At 40.0% G+C, this 19,002-nt stretch overlaps 1 protein-coding gene across 4 annotated transcripts in view; it reads left to right on the forward strand.

The window, feature by feature from the left end:
• Positions 1-19,002, forward strand: part of PARD3B (par-3 family cell polarity regulator beta) — a 1,061,783-nt gene that overhangs the window by 926,134 nt on the left and 116,647 nt on the right. For all 4 annotated transcript variants that reach the window (XM_059054028.2, XM_067026649.1, XM_067026650.1 and 1 more), the window contains one exon: positions 5,558-5,690. In XM_059054028.2, the coding sequence (XP_058910011.1) occupies positions 5,558-5,690 (133 nt within the window). The remainder of the gene's footprint in view (positions 1-5,557; positions 5,691-19,002) is intronic.

Raw genomic sequence — 19,002 nt, forward strand, 5'->3', positions numbered from 1 at the left:
GCAGAACGATGGTACTGCTAAATTTGTAGTTTAAAGCTAGGATGATTTCTTAGGTCCTTAAATGCAGAAAGATAAGACAAACTACCCTTGCCATCACGGGTAAACAAACAGGAAAAGAAGAGCATACTGGCATTCTTAAAGGGTGCAAGAGTTTTTTCTTCACTCCGTACCTTTCAAAAGGAGGAAACCTTTTTGAGAAAACTTTACAAATTCCACCCTTTTGTAAATATAGAAAGACGGACACCATGTTTACGTAATTAAAATATTCTGTGGTAAGCATGAAAATAACATTTGTACAGTAACGTCATAAAAAAAATGAATAATCTGTCAAACCCCAAACTCAAAACAGTCCCTATTCTACTGATTATTGCTGACATGCATACATCTAATTTCAACCGTTTTGTTCAGTGAGTTTGCAAGGATTATCTCACCCAGGTAGAAATATTCCTGTTAAGATTCCATTCTATAAAGACTGTTCTTAACTGCGTCATCAGATCTGGACCCCAGGCTGGTATCTACTCACCGGTGGCAAACACCTCTCCTTGACAACAAAGAGCTACATGACTTGAGGCTATCTGAAAATGACACAGCTCTATGGAATTAACTGTGTACAATTTAATCATAGTGAGGGTACATTATTTACATGCATGCCCACTTAGGCATACACGCAAAGTCATGGCAGATGAATTCACAAGTCGGACAATGGTTTGCTGGCAGTGACTAGCTCCCACTAGTTCAGCCAGTGGTGAACTTTACCAGCAGCAACCCTGGCTGCCTCTCAGTCCTGGTCCTAATCCAGAGTTTCTTTCTCTTTCACGTGGGATCTTTGTCATATGTTGAGTCTCTTTTGCACCCCATTCAGTTTTATGCCAGTTTCCCACATAAGCCTGAGATGTAATATTAATTACCCAGAAATCTCTGTCTGCGATTGCTCCAGCATCATTCTTTAATGAATACAGACTTCATTGCGTGTCTTTCTATTACTTTAGCTGCTTCAATTTCTATTTTTATTACAAAGTTCTGTGCAAATAAAAGAATATCAAAAGGTGTGGCTATAAATGTGCTCTGCTAAATTCCCTCTGTCTTGAAATGCCTGTGCACTGCTGCTACAAAATGCCACTGCATTTTAATGCATTTCTCGCAAGGCAGCAATGTATGGTCAAAATAACACTGGCTTTGGAGTCACACATCTCCTGGTCCACCACTCACCAGTTGGGCTACTTATCCGAACCTCAGCATACTCATTTGTGAAATGTTAATAACAATGTCATGCTCAAAAATGTGGGGATTAAATGAGATGAAGTATGTAAAGCATAAATATTATACTTAAGGCATCATAGGAGCTTAATAGATGTTCGTTTCTTTTCTCCAGCCTGTTGTAGTAATGGGAGGAGACTGTGGCATGCACAAATGAACACTCATTTTAAAATGTATTTCAACTGAGGTAATTATGAACTAGGAAGAATAAGGTTAGATTCCAAAGGAGCAGATAATGCCTTACTGTGATGTGTATTGCACTGGGAGATGTATTACTATAGGTGACGATGAAGAAAATGACACGGTTTCTGAATTTCATTGCAACTTTAAACTCTTTCCAGCTTTAAAGTGTTAAAAGCCTATTTAACTATACATCTGCCTTTAAAGGCATAGGCAGTATAATTGACAAGAAATCACTGCAATATAAATCTGTTTTGTTATACTGCTTGAATTAATTTAAAATAAAATTTCAGCACATTGAAAGTGCAGGAGTGACGTTGATCACCTACATACGGATACAGCTATAATAGGAACTTTTTTGGTAAGAATGGCTAACCTTTACCTTATCCAGTGAACAAATAATACAGTAAGCCTAATTTTCTAACTAGCAACTTGGAGATGGGATTATTGATACTTTACCAGATTTTATATGATTGCAAGAGTATGTGAGTTACATCATAAGCTGATGTTACCTCTGAAGCTGTCAGGCAAAATTCTTAGAATCTCTACTACTAAGTTCCATAAAGCCAGGAAAATGGAACCGTCAACATGTAAATAGAGGGAGGAAAAACAGGAGTCCTCAGAAAGTAACTCCTCAAGGCTAGCCTTAACTTCCATTCTGGTCCAGTATGTTGTTAGAGGACCTAGTCTTTAAGATATAAATGAGATGAAGGAGGAGATGCAGGTTGAAAGGTAGTAAGCAGTGGTGGAAAGAGCCTTCTTTGAAGTTAGACCTTGTACAACTATTAGCCATGACCCTCAGCTTCCTCATGTCTATGGAGCAAAACAATAAAAGCTACCTTTAAGTATTCTTCTGTGATTCTGAAGTATTTACAACACCTATTACACAGCAATTATGTAACTCAAGTCAAGTTCCAGCTCCTATAGATTGGTAGTCGGAAGTTCTGGGTTAAGAAGAATCCTAAGGCCATGTCTAGGATTATGGGGAAATAATGCCGTAAGTGATTAGTGATGTCTGCTCTGAGCAGAAAGTGGAGTAACTAAAAGTCTGTATCAACATATTGGCTGTATAAATGTTCCATAAATTATGACTATTATGATTATTGCTGCTCTTATGACAAAGGCATTTTTATGTTCCTCTTCAAATTTCTACCTCTTCAACACAAAATGGAATCAGTTAACTGCTTTGGTTACAATAGCTGTGTTGTTTTTCGTTTGGGGTTTTTTTTTTTTTTTAATTTTTATTGATTTGATTGTAAACCTGTGTGTGTTATCTGCACAGAAGAACTGAGAGATGAAATCAGAATTTTCTATTCCTAATGGTATTATATAAACCAACTACCTGGGAAAAAAATCTGATACAGTTACTAGAAGTAGAGTGAGGGTTAGAGAGAGAGAAAAAAAAAAAAGAGAGAGAATGTTGGGATGTAGTCCTGGCTTATCATGAAAGGTTTGCACAGTGCCCCATAACTTCTTTAAAATATTCACACAAGGGAGAATGTTTTGCACTTAGATGGTCCATGAATTTCTAGACTTTTTTCCTGTTTTTCTCTGAAGTCAGATTTCTTCTCTGGGTAAATAGTCATGTTCCTGTCAACCATAGAGGATTTTCTGAATCGTAAACAGCTGATTTTGTATTCTTGACCCATTCCTTCTGAGAACTGAAATCTGATCAAACCCGTATTTTTAAATTTATTTATTTATCGGCATATGGAAGAATAGTTTACGGTCTGAGTATGATTATTTTTTCCCACAAATGTAGGAAAATTGTGGGGATTTTTAAAACAGTCCCTTATCGGTTTCTTTCTTTTTCCTTTATTACTGATGACTTCATTCTGCGTGAATTCAGTGCTTCGGTTTCTTTGGGTAAACTAATAGATTATGTATGCTGTGTTTGCACCACGTTGATTGAACTCATCTGGTGAGTTTAAGCGTGGCTCATGCATGCATGTAATGGGCAGAAGCCTGCACAGTGGATGCAGGCCCATTGTTAGCTCAGAGAACTCAAGAGTGAGGGAAGCTGTTCAGAACTGAGCTGTGCTGTCTTTCCTGCCTTCCGTTGTTCAGAAAAGCATATCAGACGTTCCACTTTTTTCTTACTGCTATCTTTTCCAAGTTCTCGAGGAAAACTTTAGTTCAAAAAAAAAAGTATAGTCAGGAAACAGAGTTAGAACTACTTTGCAAGTTTTAAAAATACATATTGAAGAAAAATCAAGGTATGTGATCCCTAAGAACTTGTCTTTTCTTAAACAAAGGCATAAGCTGCTTGGTGTCCGGAGAGCAGGTAGGAAGCCAAGAACTCTGTGCTAACTTGGTACAGAGGATGTTGAGACACGTGGTCCTGCTTTCAATTAACTTACAATCTAGTTTGGGAAGAAAGTTTTCCTTCCAAAAAATGTTTACTCACCCTTTTCTTTTATAGTTTAAGTATAATTTTTAAATGTTTTAACAAAGTAGTAGATGACTTCTTTCTACTGCTTTCAGATATCTCATTCTATCAGATATCTCATTTAAACTTAAAGTTCAACTGTAATACTTGGGGATGTTTTGGGCATGTAGAGGTGTTCACCATGGGACCCCTACCCACTTTTCTCAGTCTCACCTGTCTCTCTTCCCTGTTTCCTCCCATATTCCCTGTATATACTCGAGCAGTGATTCTCACATACCCATGAAATATGAGTATCATTATGATTAATTGTTACAAATTGAGTTAAAGTACCAACATTTGCAAGTGATATATTTCATCATTTATTAGAGTAAATTCAGAATATCCCTAAAGTACCAGCACTCCCTTTTTATTATAATTTGCTTCCTAAATGAGAGAAGGAAGGGAACATACATCACCCAATATGGGTACGAGGCAGGACAAAAGAAGCCGAGGACCACTGCTTGCCCAACTGACTTCCTTGCATTTCCCCAAAGCAGGGTGCTTTCTCATTTCTGTCCTTTGCATGGCCCTTCCCTCCACCTGGAATTTCCTCACCTCACTTGTCCAGCTATTGAACACCTATGCATCCTTCAAGACTCAGCTAAAGTGTCACCTCCTCTGTAGAGCCTTCTGCGGTCTCCTTCCATGGCCCTGCTGTCACCCTGTTAAAGCTTAAGCAGTGTGAGTCTCCACAGCCCCTGTGCACACCTACAGCACTGGTCACCATGGATTGTGGTACTCTGTATCCCTTTCAGCTCCCCACCTCCCAGACCGTGTGCTTTTTGTGAACGAGTTCTGTTTGTTTGTTTGTTTTAAGATCCCCAGGTCTTAACATAAGGTCTGACACAATAGGGCACTCAGTTATGCCTCAGAGGAACCAAAGAAGTTGATCAGCTGTAGAGGCCTGCCTAGCATCCTCCCCTTGCTTCCTAGCCCTCATTCTATCACGTGATGTTGGTTCTGTTGAAACGATGGTGACAGATCCAAGTTAAAAGGGAGCCACTGGCTGACCAGTGTGGGGTTGAATGGATAAGTCACTGGAGAAGCTGTAATTCCTGAGAGGAAGAAGTAGCTAAGTAGAGAGAGGAAAAGCTTGGACAAGTAACCAAGATGGTATGTTCTGTGACCAGCTCTTTATTTTTCTTTTTACTTCTTCACATGGCTTCCACCTTCTTCTCTTTCTCTATGTCCTGCCTACACCCATATAATGACATGTACTCCAGCCCCACTCCAAAAATTCACAAATGTCATTGAAATGAACAGTGGCACCTGCCAGCTCTGCATCACCTCCAACCTTCAGGTCAAACAACTGGTCTCAAGTTGGCAACACTTATTTGAGAAAATGAGATACTACATTAAAATTTAACCAAACTCTGTATATATGATTATAAGAAAAAGGTGATGGCTCTTTTAATTGCTCTGAAGATCAGGACCTTATCTTAAGTTCTCACTCAAAAGGCATTTATTAATCCCAAGTTAGATGTTTTGACCCTTGGAGCTAAACATATGCACATAAAGACTGGTTTTTATTTATTTTTATTACCAGGGATTTCACAGTTCTCCTAGCATGTCTGTATGATATTACTGAATCTTCCAAATTTGGATGTCAGCTGCTTTAATAAAAAAAAAAAAATCAAAAAGCGAGTTTCCAGGATGATGTACATTGTGTGACTGTCTGATTATGTCCTGCAGTGGCCGTTCCATGAGCGGAAGCACTGACCGCATCCAGAAGTTGCGGAAGGAGTATTATCAGGCTCGGAGGGAAGCTTTCGCTTTATATGAGGACAATGAAGGAAGAGCAAGACCTGACTATGACCTTCACTGGGTAAGTCCATGCCTGATTGCAATCATTGAATTCATATTTACTGATGTAGTTAAGAGCAGAAGAACATGGCCAAGAATGTGCTGTGCATATCCAGCTATATTTAGGTTACTTCAGTTTCATAGATGTGAACATTACCTAAACCACAGCCATTTTCTCCCGCAGAAGTTGTTTCTATAAATCAAACCACCCTAATGCACAGTAGTTCATTTTAATTGCTCTCATATTTACTCCCTGGTGGACTTGTATGCCAGCTTGTTGGGATGGAGCAGATGTTAGCTATTTTAAAGAACACAAGGAATCTTGGCCATCATCTACTGAGCCTTAATCCTTGCCCTCCATCTCTTGAGTCTCAGACATCTGGTCAAGCATTAACAGACCATGCAACATAAGCCATCTCTCCTTTGGAAAATGATATTAGAAATAAATTTCAGAAGGGTCCGAAAGATATCAATTCAAAGATATCAACTGTTTGTATATTGCATCTGAACAATTTGCATTTTGCTGATCTTACCCGTACACTAAGATCATTTTATTTTGAGATAAGGGAAGTTTTTCATTAGAGGGTTCTCTTTGCCAAATCCTTCAACAATTGGGAAGAGGAAAGAATATTGTGACCTCTAAAGAGAGATTTTCTGGGGTTTTTCAAAATGATTCATTCTCTTGCCTTTTTGAAGAAGGCAAGGCTCTCACTCATCCTCTTTAATGATTACTGCCTCCTCCTACAGTTTTCAGTGCTGTTTTGAGAACCCCATGAGGAACTGTCTTATCCCTGGTGGCCACACCAGCTCTTTTGAAGGACAGATGTATTAAAGGAAAGTTTCCTTTCTTGATTTTCACACTCATATTTGTGTTCATGAGGTCAGAGTAGGGAGAGTAGAGTCCAGCCACTGAGCTGATTTCCTCTAGTCTTCACTTGGATACTGTGGTTTCTCATGCATGAAACCTAGTACTTTTACACAGGGGTTCCAAACTCAGTTTCAGCATCCACCACTGTTGTGCAGAGCGACTGAAATTTCTTAGCCCCATAGATTCTTCCTTATATGGCAGAGTTTAAAAACACTAATCAGAAGTACACAGTAAGGATTAGCGATCTCCAACCAAATGGCTTCAGCCTCTTCCACAGATAAGCATCCTGTGACTACAGATCCGAACAAACAGCTATTTACTGGTTTTATTACAGATGTTAGGATTAAGCAGAATGGCATTTACAGTGATGGGGCAACTGGTCACTTAGACTCTCAGTAACAGAAGAGAAGGATGTTCACAGAATAACAATCTACAACAATTCATTTCAAGCGTAATCAGATTGACTTATTGACTTTGATGAAAGACTCTATACATGAGGCTCTGTTCCCTCAATCAAATGGACAATAAAATAAAGGGAAGTTGTTTCCACGATGTCCAGTGCATTGAAAAGTCTTCCTTCTCAAAACCAGTGTGAATTCCTATGAGCAAAATAAGATAAGTAAGTTTAGATAAAGTAGCCCTTGTTGATTGGACCTTACTTTATATGATCTCCTTACATCAGGCTGAAAGGATGAAAATGCTTACACTCATGAGACTTAAAGTTTCCTCTTACCTTCATCAGACCTGAGCTAGATAACTACACACTTGGGTCCTCCCTATCTTGATGATTCTGTTTCTGTGCTGAGCAAATGTGTAACCAGACAAACAATCTAGTGAGTAAAAGAGTCTCTCTATTTTCATTTGTGTTTCCCATGCTCGGGTGTGTTGAGCTTTGCCAAAAGTGACTGATTTTACATTTCCCAGACAGCTGGGGACTCCAGCTTCCCAAAGGGATGCTTGGGAAATGCACTGTCATAAAAGATGACTGTTCATTGTGATTGGCTGTGATACTCCAAACCAGGGATTAGAATCTCAGCGTCCTTTCCCGTCCTCTCCACAAGCCAAGGAAAAACACTAGTATCTTTTGTCCAGCGTAGACCTGAGAAATCACCCCGTTGTCTTGCTACTTTTGGAGAGATCTAGGAAAGCAAGTTTAGAAAGTTACCATTTCATTCCTGCCAGTCAGTCAGACACAACAAGGCAGCTTTTATGAGACTGTGGTTCCTAGATTGGCTGGTCTTCAGGATCACCGAGGGTGCCTGTTAAAAACTGATAGTCCATGAAGGGGAGGGATGGGACCCAAGAGAGGGCTCCCAGGTGCTTGCTTCTCCAGGTGGCCATCAAGCTTTCTGACTCACAAGTCTAAAAGCAGGGCATTGATTCCAATTGCTTCAGTAAACACTGAAGTAGTTCTACTTATCGAACAAGATCAGTACATGGACCAGCATCATCAAAAAATACTTTCATGGACTCAGAATCCCCCAAGCTCCCAGGACCTCAGACTGAGGTCTGACAAATATCCCCTCGAGTCACACTATACTGGGGAACTTCTGATCTATCGAGAAGGAAATTAGGGGAATAAGTTACCTAATAACTACTCTTTTAAAAGGCCAAAAAGAATGAAAGTACGCTCACAAAAGTCTTCAAAGCCAAAATGATTAAAACAATCACGGAAAGAGTATTAGGATCTATGAATCACTGAAAAGATTATTAGGTTCTGTTCATAGTTTCCTGGTGGTTTTATTGTTTTTTAATTTTATTTTTCACATCTCTGAAATTAGGGTGCAGTTTATAGTCACTTTTAGCCAGGTGTCATGATACAGTTGTCATTTTCTGCACAAGAAATGTATAATGAAATTTGCAGGCTGTATATTAGAAACGTGGAAGACAATCCTAGAGAAATTTTGGAGTATGCTTTTAGGAAAGGCTGCTCCTTCTTAATATTTTTTGGAATGTATTTTATCACTCTTTTTTCCTTTGACCCCCCTCAGACTTTCTGCATCTTCCCAGGCCATCCTGTGGGTAGTTTTCTACCTATGTTGCACCTGCCCAGTGGCCCAGAGCCAAAGATTTCTCTTACTGCTCTCTTGGGTTCTCCCTTGCTCTCATACCTCTCTCTCTTTTCCTTCTCTTTTTTCTGTGTCTCCTATTCCATTTTAACCAATACTTGCTCAGTCTTAGCATAAGCCCAGTACTGGTAACAATAATATATCATCTGTATGTTGGAGGAACTCACAGTCTAGCCAGGAACACAGACATCTAAGCCAAAACCCAAAAAAAGGACATTCATATATGTGAGAAATGCTGTAGTGTAGAGTAGTATTATCTTCTAAATGAGTGCAGAGAATGCAGTTAATTCTGTTGGAAGCAGGGTGTGCATGAGGGCTGCTGGGAAAGCGATAGAGAACATTTGGAAGTTGCCTCAGTCACATATTTTGTTCTTTTTCTCTCAAATATGGTGGTTTTTCTTTTCCCAAAGGAGCTCCTGATTTATTCACTTCATTTGTGTTGAAATAAATGAATACACACAGATTGCAAGGTTTGTAAATATAGACATGAGACCTTAAAAATCTTTTCAGCAAGTCTGTTTGGTAGCTGTTTTCCCATCTAGACTCTGAAAAGCTGTAAAGAACAAGTGGAGGGAATTTCAATGGCTCCAAGAGATGCCTGGTGAGTTTTTATAGGCCCAATTAAGTGAGCAAGATAGGCTAGCTGTGAAGTGTTCATATTTGCCAAAAAAACCCATAATACCTGTTATCTGCTGGCGTTTTATGTTTTTTAAAATTTGTTAAGACTGCCACAGTCCTCTGGCAGCAGGTTGTGGTTTGTCCTCGTTGGGCTTTATTATTATTATTATTAGCAGATAAAGATTATCTGCTTATTTAACAGCAGCATGAATATCCTGTAAGTAATAATTTCAGAAATGGGATGGCTCTAGAGCTTTCTACAAATATTAGTACCTTTATAACTGTTCCTTTTCAAGAGCTGCATGGCATATATTATACATCCTTCCTCTTTTTAATTCTTTGGCTAAATTAGAAGAATGTTTATCTATAAAAGGGGTTTGTAGACACATGGGTGGGAAGGAGGTAAGCTGGCTTCCAGTGTCATAAAAGACATAACACTATGTCTTTATGGCAAAAGGGATTGGTTCAGGTAGGTCATGGTTGGAACAAAGAGATGGTTGGGTGAATAAATAAAAACATTCTGAAAGATTTGTTTCTTCTATTATGAAGATGATTTAGAAACCAAATGGATGGAATATACTTGGCAGCTGTCTGGACAATAACAGACACAGCTGGTGAATTCTGTAGTCAGAAGAAAGGGAGATCAAGATGCTGAGCTCGTGCTAGCCATCTTAGGAAAGGATTTGAGATGGAATGTGTAATAGCCACACAAGTACAAAACCATCAGAAGGTTATTTTCTACACTCCTGCTGTACGGTGGTCCAATACAAGAACTAAGACTTGTTCGTATTTTCCTTCTCCTGCTCCTTGAAGCCATTTGTTAAAAACTAGGGATGGGGGCAGAGGGAACTTTCAACATATAGTGGAGGAGTAAGACGTGGAGATCACCTTCCTCCCCACAAATACATCAGAAATACATCTACATGTGGATCAACTTCTATAGAACACCCACTGAATGCTGGCAGAAGACCTCAGACTTCCCCAAAGGCAAGAAACTCCCCACGTACCTGGGTAGGGTAAAAGAAAAAAGAAAAAACAGAGACAAAAGAATAGGGACGGGACCTGCACCAGTGGGAGGGAGCTGTGAAGGAGGAAAGGTTCCCACACACTAGGAAGCCCCTTCGCAGGCAGAGACTGCTGGTGGCGGAGGCAGAAGGTTCGGAGCCATGGAGGAGAGCGCAGTAACAGGGTGCGGAGAGCAAAGCGAAGAGATTCCCGCACGGACGATCGGTGCCGACCAGCACTCACCAGCCCAAGAGGCTTGTCTGCTCACCCGCCGGGATGGGCGGGGGCTGGGGGCCGAGGCTCGGGCTTCAGTCGGATCCCAGGGAGAGGACTGGCGGCGCTGGCGGCGCGAACACAGCCTGAAGGGGTTAGTGCGCCACAGCTAGCTGGGAGGGAGTCCGGGCAAAAGTCTGGAGCTGCCAAAGAGGCAAGAGACCATTGTTTCAGGGTGCGCGAGGAGAGGGGATTCATAGCACCACATAAACGAGATCCAGAGACAGGCGCAAGCCGCGGCCATCAGTGCGGATACCAGAGACGGCCATGAGACGCTAAGGCCGCTACCAAGAAGCCTGTGTGCGAGCACAGGTCACTCACTATCCCCACCTCCCCTCCCGGGAGTCTGTGCAGCCCGCCACTGCCAGGGTCCCATGATCCAGGGACAACTTCCCCGGGAGAACGCACGGCGTGCCTCGGGCTGGTGCAGCGTCACGCCGGCCTCTGCCGCCACAGGATCGCCCCGCATCCGTACCCCTCCCTCCCCTCAGCCTGAGTGAGCCAGAGCCCCCGACTCAGCTGCTCCTTTAACCCCGTCCTGTCTGAGCGAAGAACAGCACCCTCAGGCGACCTACACGCAGAGGCGGGGCCAAATCCAAACTGAACCCCGGGAGCTGTGCGAACAAAGAAGAGAAAGGGAAATCTCTCCCAACAGCCTCAGGAGCAGCGGATTAAATCTCCAAAATCAACTTGATGTACCCTGCATCTGTGGAATACCTGAATGGACAACGAGTCATCCCAAATTGAGGAGGTGGACTTTGGGAGCAACGATATATATATTTTTTTCAACTTTTTCTCTTTTTGTGAGTGTGTATGTGTATGCTTCTGTGTGATTTTGTCTGTATAGGTTTGCTTTTACCGTTTGTCCTAGGGATCTGTCTGTCCATTTTTTTTTTAAATAGTTTTTAACACTTCTTACCATTGGTGGATTTCTTTATTGGTTTGTTTGCTCTCTTCTTAATTTTTTTTATTACTTTTTAATTTTTTTAACTAATTTTAAAATTTTTTTATTTTAATAAATTTTATTTTAGTTTCGTTTTTTTCTTTCTTTCTTTCTTTTTTTTCCTCTCCCTTTTCTTCTGACCTGTGCAGCTGACAGGGTCTTGGTGCTCCGGCCAGGAGTCAGACCTGAGACTCTGAGGTAGGAGAGCCAAGTTCAGGACATTGGTCCACCAGAGACCTCCCACCCCAAGTAATATCAGTCGGCAGGAGCTCTCCCAGAGATCTCTGTCTCAACGCTAAGACCCAGCTCCACTTAGCAACCAGCAGCTCCAGTGCTGGACACCCCATGGCCAACAACTAGCAAGACAGGAACACAACCCCACCCATTAGTAAAGAGGCTGCCTAAAATCATACTAAGTTCACAGACACCCCAAAACACACCACTGGACGCTGTCCTGCCCACTGGAAAGACAAGATCCAGCTTCATCTGCCAGAACACAGTTAACAGTCTCCTCCACCAGGAAGCCTACACAACCCACTGAACTAACCTTACCCAGTGGGGGCAGACCCCCCAAACAATGGGAATTATGAACCTGCAGCCAGCAAAAAGGAGACCCCAAACACAGTAAGTTAAGCAAAACGAGAAGACAGAGAAATACGCAGCAGATGAAGGAGCAAGGAAAACCCACCAGGCCAAACAAATGAAGGAGAAATAGGCAGTCTACCTGGAAAAGAATTGAGAGTAATGATAGTAAAGATGATCCAAAATCTTGGAAATAGAATGGAAAAAATACAATAAACGTTCCACAAGGACCTAGAAGAACTAAAGAGCAAACAAACAATGATGAACAACACAATAAATGAAATTTAAAATTCTCTAGTATGAATCAAGAGCAGAATAACTGAGGCAGAAGAACAGGTAAGTGACCTGGAAGATTAAAGAGTGGAAGTAACTACTGCAGAACAGAATAAAGAAAAAAGAATGAAAAGAATTGAGGACACTCTCAGAGACCTCTGGGACAACATTAAACACACCAACATTCAAATTATATGGGTCCCAGAAGAAGAGAAACAGAAAGTGACTGAGAGAATATTTGAAGAGATTATACTTGAAAACGTCCCTAATATGGGAAAGGAAATAGTCAATCAAGTCCAGGAAGTGCAGAGAGTTCCATACAGGATAAATCCAAGGAGAAACATGCCAAGACATATATTAATCAAACTATCAAAAATTAAATACAAAGAAAAAATTTTAAAGCAGCAAGGGAAAAGCAACAAATAATATACAAGGGAATCCCCATAAGGTTAACAGCTGATTTCTCAGCAGAAAATTTGCAAGCCAGAAGCATGTGGCAGGACAAATTTAAAGTGATGAAAGGGAAAAACCTACAACCAAGATTATTCTACCCAGCAAGGATCTCATTCAGATTTGACAGAGAAATAAGACCTTTACAGACAAGCAAAAGCTAAGAGAATTCAGCACCACCAAACTAGCTTTACAACAAATGCTAAAGGCACTTCTCTAGGCAGGAAACACAAGAGAAGGAAAAGCCCTACAATAACAAACCCAAAACAATTAAGAAAATGGTAATAGGAACATACATATTGATAATTAACCTTAAATGTAAATGGATTAAATGCTCCAGCCAAAAGGCATAGACTGGCTGAATGGATACAAAAACAAGACCTGTACATATGCTGTCTACAAGAGACCCACTGCAGACCTAGGGACACATACAGACTGAAAGTGAGGGATGGAAAAAGATATTCCATGCAAATGGAAATCAGAAGAAAGCTGGAATGGCAATTCTCCTATCAGACAAATTAGACTTTAAAATAAAGACTATTAACAAGAGACAAAGAAGGACACTACATAATGATCAAGGGATCAATCCAAGAAGAAGATACAACAATTGTAAATATTTATGCACCCAACATAGGAGCACCTTGATACATAAGGCAAATGCTAACAGCCATAAAAGGGGAAATGGATGGTAACACAATCATAGTAGGGGACTTGAACATCCCACTTTCACCAGTGGGAAAATGACATCCAAAATGAAAATAAGAAAACACAGCTTTAAATGATGCATTAAACAAGATGGACTTAATTGATATTTATAGGACATTCCATCCAAAAACAACAGAATACACTTTCTTCTCAAGTGCTCATGGAACATTCTGCTGGATAGATCATATCTTGGTCACAAATAAAGCCTTAGTAAATTTAAGAAGATTGAAATTGTACAAGTATCTTTTCTGACTACAACGCTATGAGACTAGATATCAATTACAGGAAAAAAATGGTAAAAAATACAAATACATGGAGGCTAGACAATACTCTACTAAATAACCAAGTGATCACTGAAGAAAGCAAAGAGGAAATCAGAAACTACCTAGAAACAAATGACAGTGAAAACATGACAACCAAAAACCTATGGGATGCAGCAAAAGCAGTTCTAAGAGGGAAGTTTATAGCAATACAATCCTACCTTAAGAAACAAAAATCATCTGAAATAAACAACCTAACCATACCCCTAAAACAGTTAGAGAAAGAAGAACAAAATGCCCCAAAGTTAGCAGAAGGAAAGAAATTATAAAGTTCAGATCAGAAATGAATGAAAAAGAAATGAAGGAAATGATAGCAAATATCAATAATATTAAAAGCTGGTTCTTGGAGAAGATAAACAAAATTTATAAACCATAAGCCAGACTCATCAAGAAAAAAGGGAGAAGACTCAAATCAATAGAATTAGGAATGAAAAAGGAGAAGTAACAACTGACACTGCAGAAATACAAAGGATTATGAGAGGTTACTATAAGCAGCTATATGCCAATAAAATGGACAACCTGGAAGAAATGGACAAATTCTTAGAAAAGCACAACCTTTCAAGACTGAACCAGGAAAAAATAGAAAATATAAACAGACCAATCACAAACACTGAAATTGAAACTGTGATTAAAAATCTTCCAACAAACAAACACTCAGGATAAGATGGCTTCAAAGGCAAATTCTATCAAACATTTAGAGAGGGGCTAACACCTATCCTTCTCAAACTCTTCCAAAATGTAGCAGAGGGAGGAACACTTCCAAACTCATTCTACAAGGCCACCATCATCCTGATACCAATACCAGACAAAGATGTCACAAGAGAAAACTACAGGCCAATACCACTGATGAACATAAATGCAAAAATCCTCAACAGAATACTAGCAAACAGAATCCAAAAGCACATTAAAAGGATCATACACCATGATCATATGGAGTTTATCCCAGGAATGCAAGGATTTTTCAATATACACAAATTAATCAATGTGATAAACCATATTCACAAATTGAAGGAGAAAAACCATATGATCATCTCAATAGATGCAAAAAAGCTTTCAACAAAATTTAAAACCCATTTATAATAAAGACCTTCGAGAAAGCAGGCATAGAGGGAACTTACCTCAACATAATAAAGGCCATATATGACAAACCCACAACCAATATCGTTCTCAGTGATGAAAAACTGAAACCATTTCCACTAAGATCAGGAACAGGACAAGGTTGCCCACTCTCACCACTGTTATTCAAGTTTTGGAAGTTTTAGCCACAGCAATCAGCGAAGAAAAAGAAATAAAAGGAATCCAAATCGGAAAAGAAGAAGTAAAGCTGTCACTGCAAATGACACAATACTATACTAGAGAATCCCAAAGATGCTACCGGAAAACTAGTAGAGCTAATTGTGAATTTGGTAAAGTAGCAGGATTCAAAATTGATGAACAGAAACCTCTCGCATTCCTACACACTAATGATGAAATATCTGAAAGAGAAATTAAGGAAACACTCCCATTTACCATTTCAACCAAAAGAATAAAATATCTAGTTATAAACCTACCTAGGGAGACAAAAGACCTATATACAGAAATCTGTAAGACACTGATGAAAGAAATTAAAGATGATACAAACAGATGGAGAGATATACCATGGTCTTGTATTGGAAGAATCAACATTGTGAAAATGACTCTACTACCCAAAGCAATCTACAGATTCAATGCAATCCCTATCAAATTACCACTGGCATTTTTTACAGAACTAGAACAAAAAATTTCACAATTTGTATGGAAACACAAAAGACCCCGAATAGCCAAAGCAATCTTGAGAACGAAATATGGAGCTGGAGGAAATCCAGTAACCTTTTGCTAGTCACAGAACACTAACCCAGAAGTGGGAGCAGGGGAGCCATCTGAGCCAGGGGCTGGAGAAGGAAATTCCCCTCTTCCCGCTTTCCTGGACACACTCTGGAGATGTTCTGTAGCCCCTTCCTATCTATCAGTCTTTAAGAATGTCTCCCCAGTTTCCCTGACCTGTTCTCACCCCTACCTCCCTATCATGACACTGCACTTAAGCCCACACTTTCTCCCAAAGTGCTCAGGAGTCCAAAGTTAGCTCTCTATACTGTCCTCCATCAAAGTACCTGTTTTCTTAGTGAAGTTCATCTCGGCTGCACTCTGGGGGGAGCAAATAATCTGACCCATGGAAGTTCTTCCCACTCCCTGAAAGACTTCTCTTTTTAAAGTAGACATTTGATTAACCCTAATTAGGTACAAATTTAGGTACTGTAGGGGAAGTCTAGGAGAAGGCAATAGGAGAGGGGTCAGTGGAATCCATCACTGGAAACTTTCCCTTGGTGAAACAGAGGGGCAAGGGTCCCCCACTGGTAGGACGTTTTCCCCCATGCCTTGCTGCTGCTACTCCACAGCCCAAAGGTCCTCCAACACCTCTCTTTTATGTACAGATCCCCAGTTGCCCCACATCTCCCAGCCTGACAGGCTTCCTTGGGAAATGACCTGATCCTAGGGGTGTCACTGATTTCACCAGCAACCTGGCCCTCATTTCCCTCAAAGGAAGACTTTTGTTTCTAAGTCTGCCCCCGGTGGCCCACGGCCAGCTGCCATGACTAATACAGACCGTGAGTCCTCGGTCAGCGCTGTCTGAAATCTACCCTGAAGATGCTACTCTAAACTAATGTCTTCCCATCCAGTCTTCCTAAACCCACAGATGGAGGTCCTGAATTTTAGACCCAATCATATAACAGTTATGGGAAGCATTTTAGAGCATGGAAGCTAGAATGCCTAAGTTCACATCCAGGCTACACTACTTGCTAACTGGGTAAATTTGGGCCATTTATTTAACCTCTCAGTCTCCTTTACAAGTGGGATAATAGTACTGTGTATTGTGACAATTAAATGATTATTACATGTAAAGCACTTAGAATCCTATCTGGCATGCAGTAAGGTGCTCAAGAAAGATGAGGAGTTTTTAAGTGGTGCACATACTGAGGTGTTTAGAAATCATATGTTCCATTAGCCAGACAACTATTCTTAGTCATTGTTGGAGCTTAACCTCTTTGATTATTCCAGAGTCCTGGGACATCGCACAGCACACAAAGCGTTTGGGAGGCCTTCTGGCCATGCTTACTCTGGTTACCGCTGAGGTACCCACAGTCCCTTCAGGTGGTAACTGTCAGGGTTGGTTGTAAGGGCACTTTTGGCAAAGTCCATGGGTCAAGAGGTCATATCTATTTCCCTCTCTCCCCCCCCCACACTTTTCCTTTAAGAGTGTACTCCTTTCATCCCTGACCCCAGGGGCACACCTAATCTCTTTAGTGAGCTTGTGCTAAAATCAAAGACCAAAGACCAGAAGAAAGTTAGAAGCTTCTCTTTTCAACTCTGCAAAAATCCTGAAGCAGAGAAATACCTGGAGACAGAGAAAAAAAACGTATGGTTACCAAAGGAAAAAGGTGAGAGGGGATAAATTTGGAATTTGAGATTAACAGGTACATACTACTATATATAAAATAGATAAACAACAAGGACCTAGTATATAGCACAGGGAACTACAGTCAGTATCTTGTAGTAACCTATAATGGAAAAGAATCTGAAAAAGAATACATATAAATATGTATAACTGAATCACTTTGCTGAAACATTATAAATCAACTATACTTAAATTAAAAAATTAAAATTAAAAAAAACAAAAGAGAAATACCCGGGTCTAGTTAAAGACTTAAAATAGGAAAGAGAGGGGAATACAAACAGAATAAATGCAAATTATTTACTCAATAAATTTTACTACCGTCAGCTCGGTCACCACAATGGCATCATTTACTCAGTGCTGATTCTATCAGCAAATACCTTATAAAAATTATTCCAAACAGCTCCATGTGGTAGGTGTCTTTAATTCTGTTTCACAGGTGAGGAAACTAGTGTTCTAAGAATTTGCACCATAGTCACATGATCAGTAGCAAAGCTGATATTCCAATCTGTGCTAACTCCCTGTGGAACAGAAGAAAGGAAGGCTGCTGTGGCAGCTGCCGAGATGCTTTTTCTACATGAAATGTTTGAAAGAAAGAGAATCTCTCCTGAACTACTCTTTAATTATCACTCCTAATTTGTTTTTAACCCAATAGAATTGAACTAAAACCAAATTTTGGTATTGTTTCATCGCTTCTTTGTAAAAGTCAAAATCATTGTTTTTCTGCTATAATCAGATAAGTTAGCCTATCTCTGGCTCCAACCCAAACCTCAATACCAAAAAGCAGAAAAAGAAAGTTCAGAACCACATTATTTTTCCATAATATGTCAAAAAAACCCTACGCTCTACTTACATTAGAGTGAAAAAAGAACTCTTTCTGCTTCTAATGAGCAATTAATTCCAGCTCAGGATATTGAGTGTAGAATAGGTTAAGTTCTCCCAAACCACAACCGTTTGTGTTGGATCATGGTTAAAACCCAGAATTCCAACTTCTACAATAATCACATTCTTTTCTTCTACTGCAATGGGAGAAATGACCATTTTATGTAACTAGGAAAAACCATAGCAGAAACGCCTATGAATTCCAGATTTCCTAAACTGTTCTCAAAGCTGTTAAAAATCAGTTGGATACATTTTATTATAGCAGAGCTCAAAAATTCTGAAATAAACTTTAGAAACTGAATTTTTTAAATACAGATTTTTGGAGGAGAAGATATGAAAATTCACTTAATTGGCATTTATAACGCATGTATCACTTAACCTTGATGACAATGAAACTCCATGTGAGACGTATTTGTGTTCAGATCCTGAAGCCCAGAACGGCCCCTTGCACAGCTTTCTAACTGTAATCAACCAATCAGGTCGCTGTGGTGGCCATCTTGTTCTTTCAGCTTAAGGAAATTTTTGACTCAGAATCATTCTGAAATTTAACATCATTTGGTTCTTATTAAGTAGTAACTAGTCTGGTGTTATGATGGGGAAAAAAAAAGTCAGAGAAAGCTCTCCTCTGAAGTAGACAGGAAGAACACTTAAATCAAAGAAAATCCTAAAATGATAATAATCACAACAGCAGTACTGGAACTGCCATTCTCCACAGGAAGAATGACCGCTACTGAATGCATTGTAATGACACAGACTAGAGTCTGTGACTTTACGATCCTCCTATGACTCTCATTATTTTCTCTGTCTCATTCTGAGCCTTGAAATCACAGTGCTAATTTTCAGAGTGTTTATGAGAAAGTGCAGAAGTTGACACCAC

The sequence above is a fragment of the Kogia breviceps genome, chromosome 2, assembly GCF_026419965.1.
Source record: "Kogia breviceps isolate mKogBre1 chromosome 2, mKogBre1 haplotype 1, whole genome shotgun sequence".
In the NCBI taxonomy this organism is placed as follows: domain Eukaryota; kingdom Metazoa; phylum Chordata; class Mammalia; order Artiodactyla; family Physeteridae; genus Kogia; species Kogia breviceps.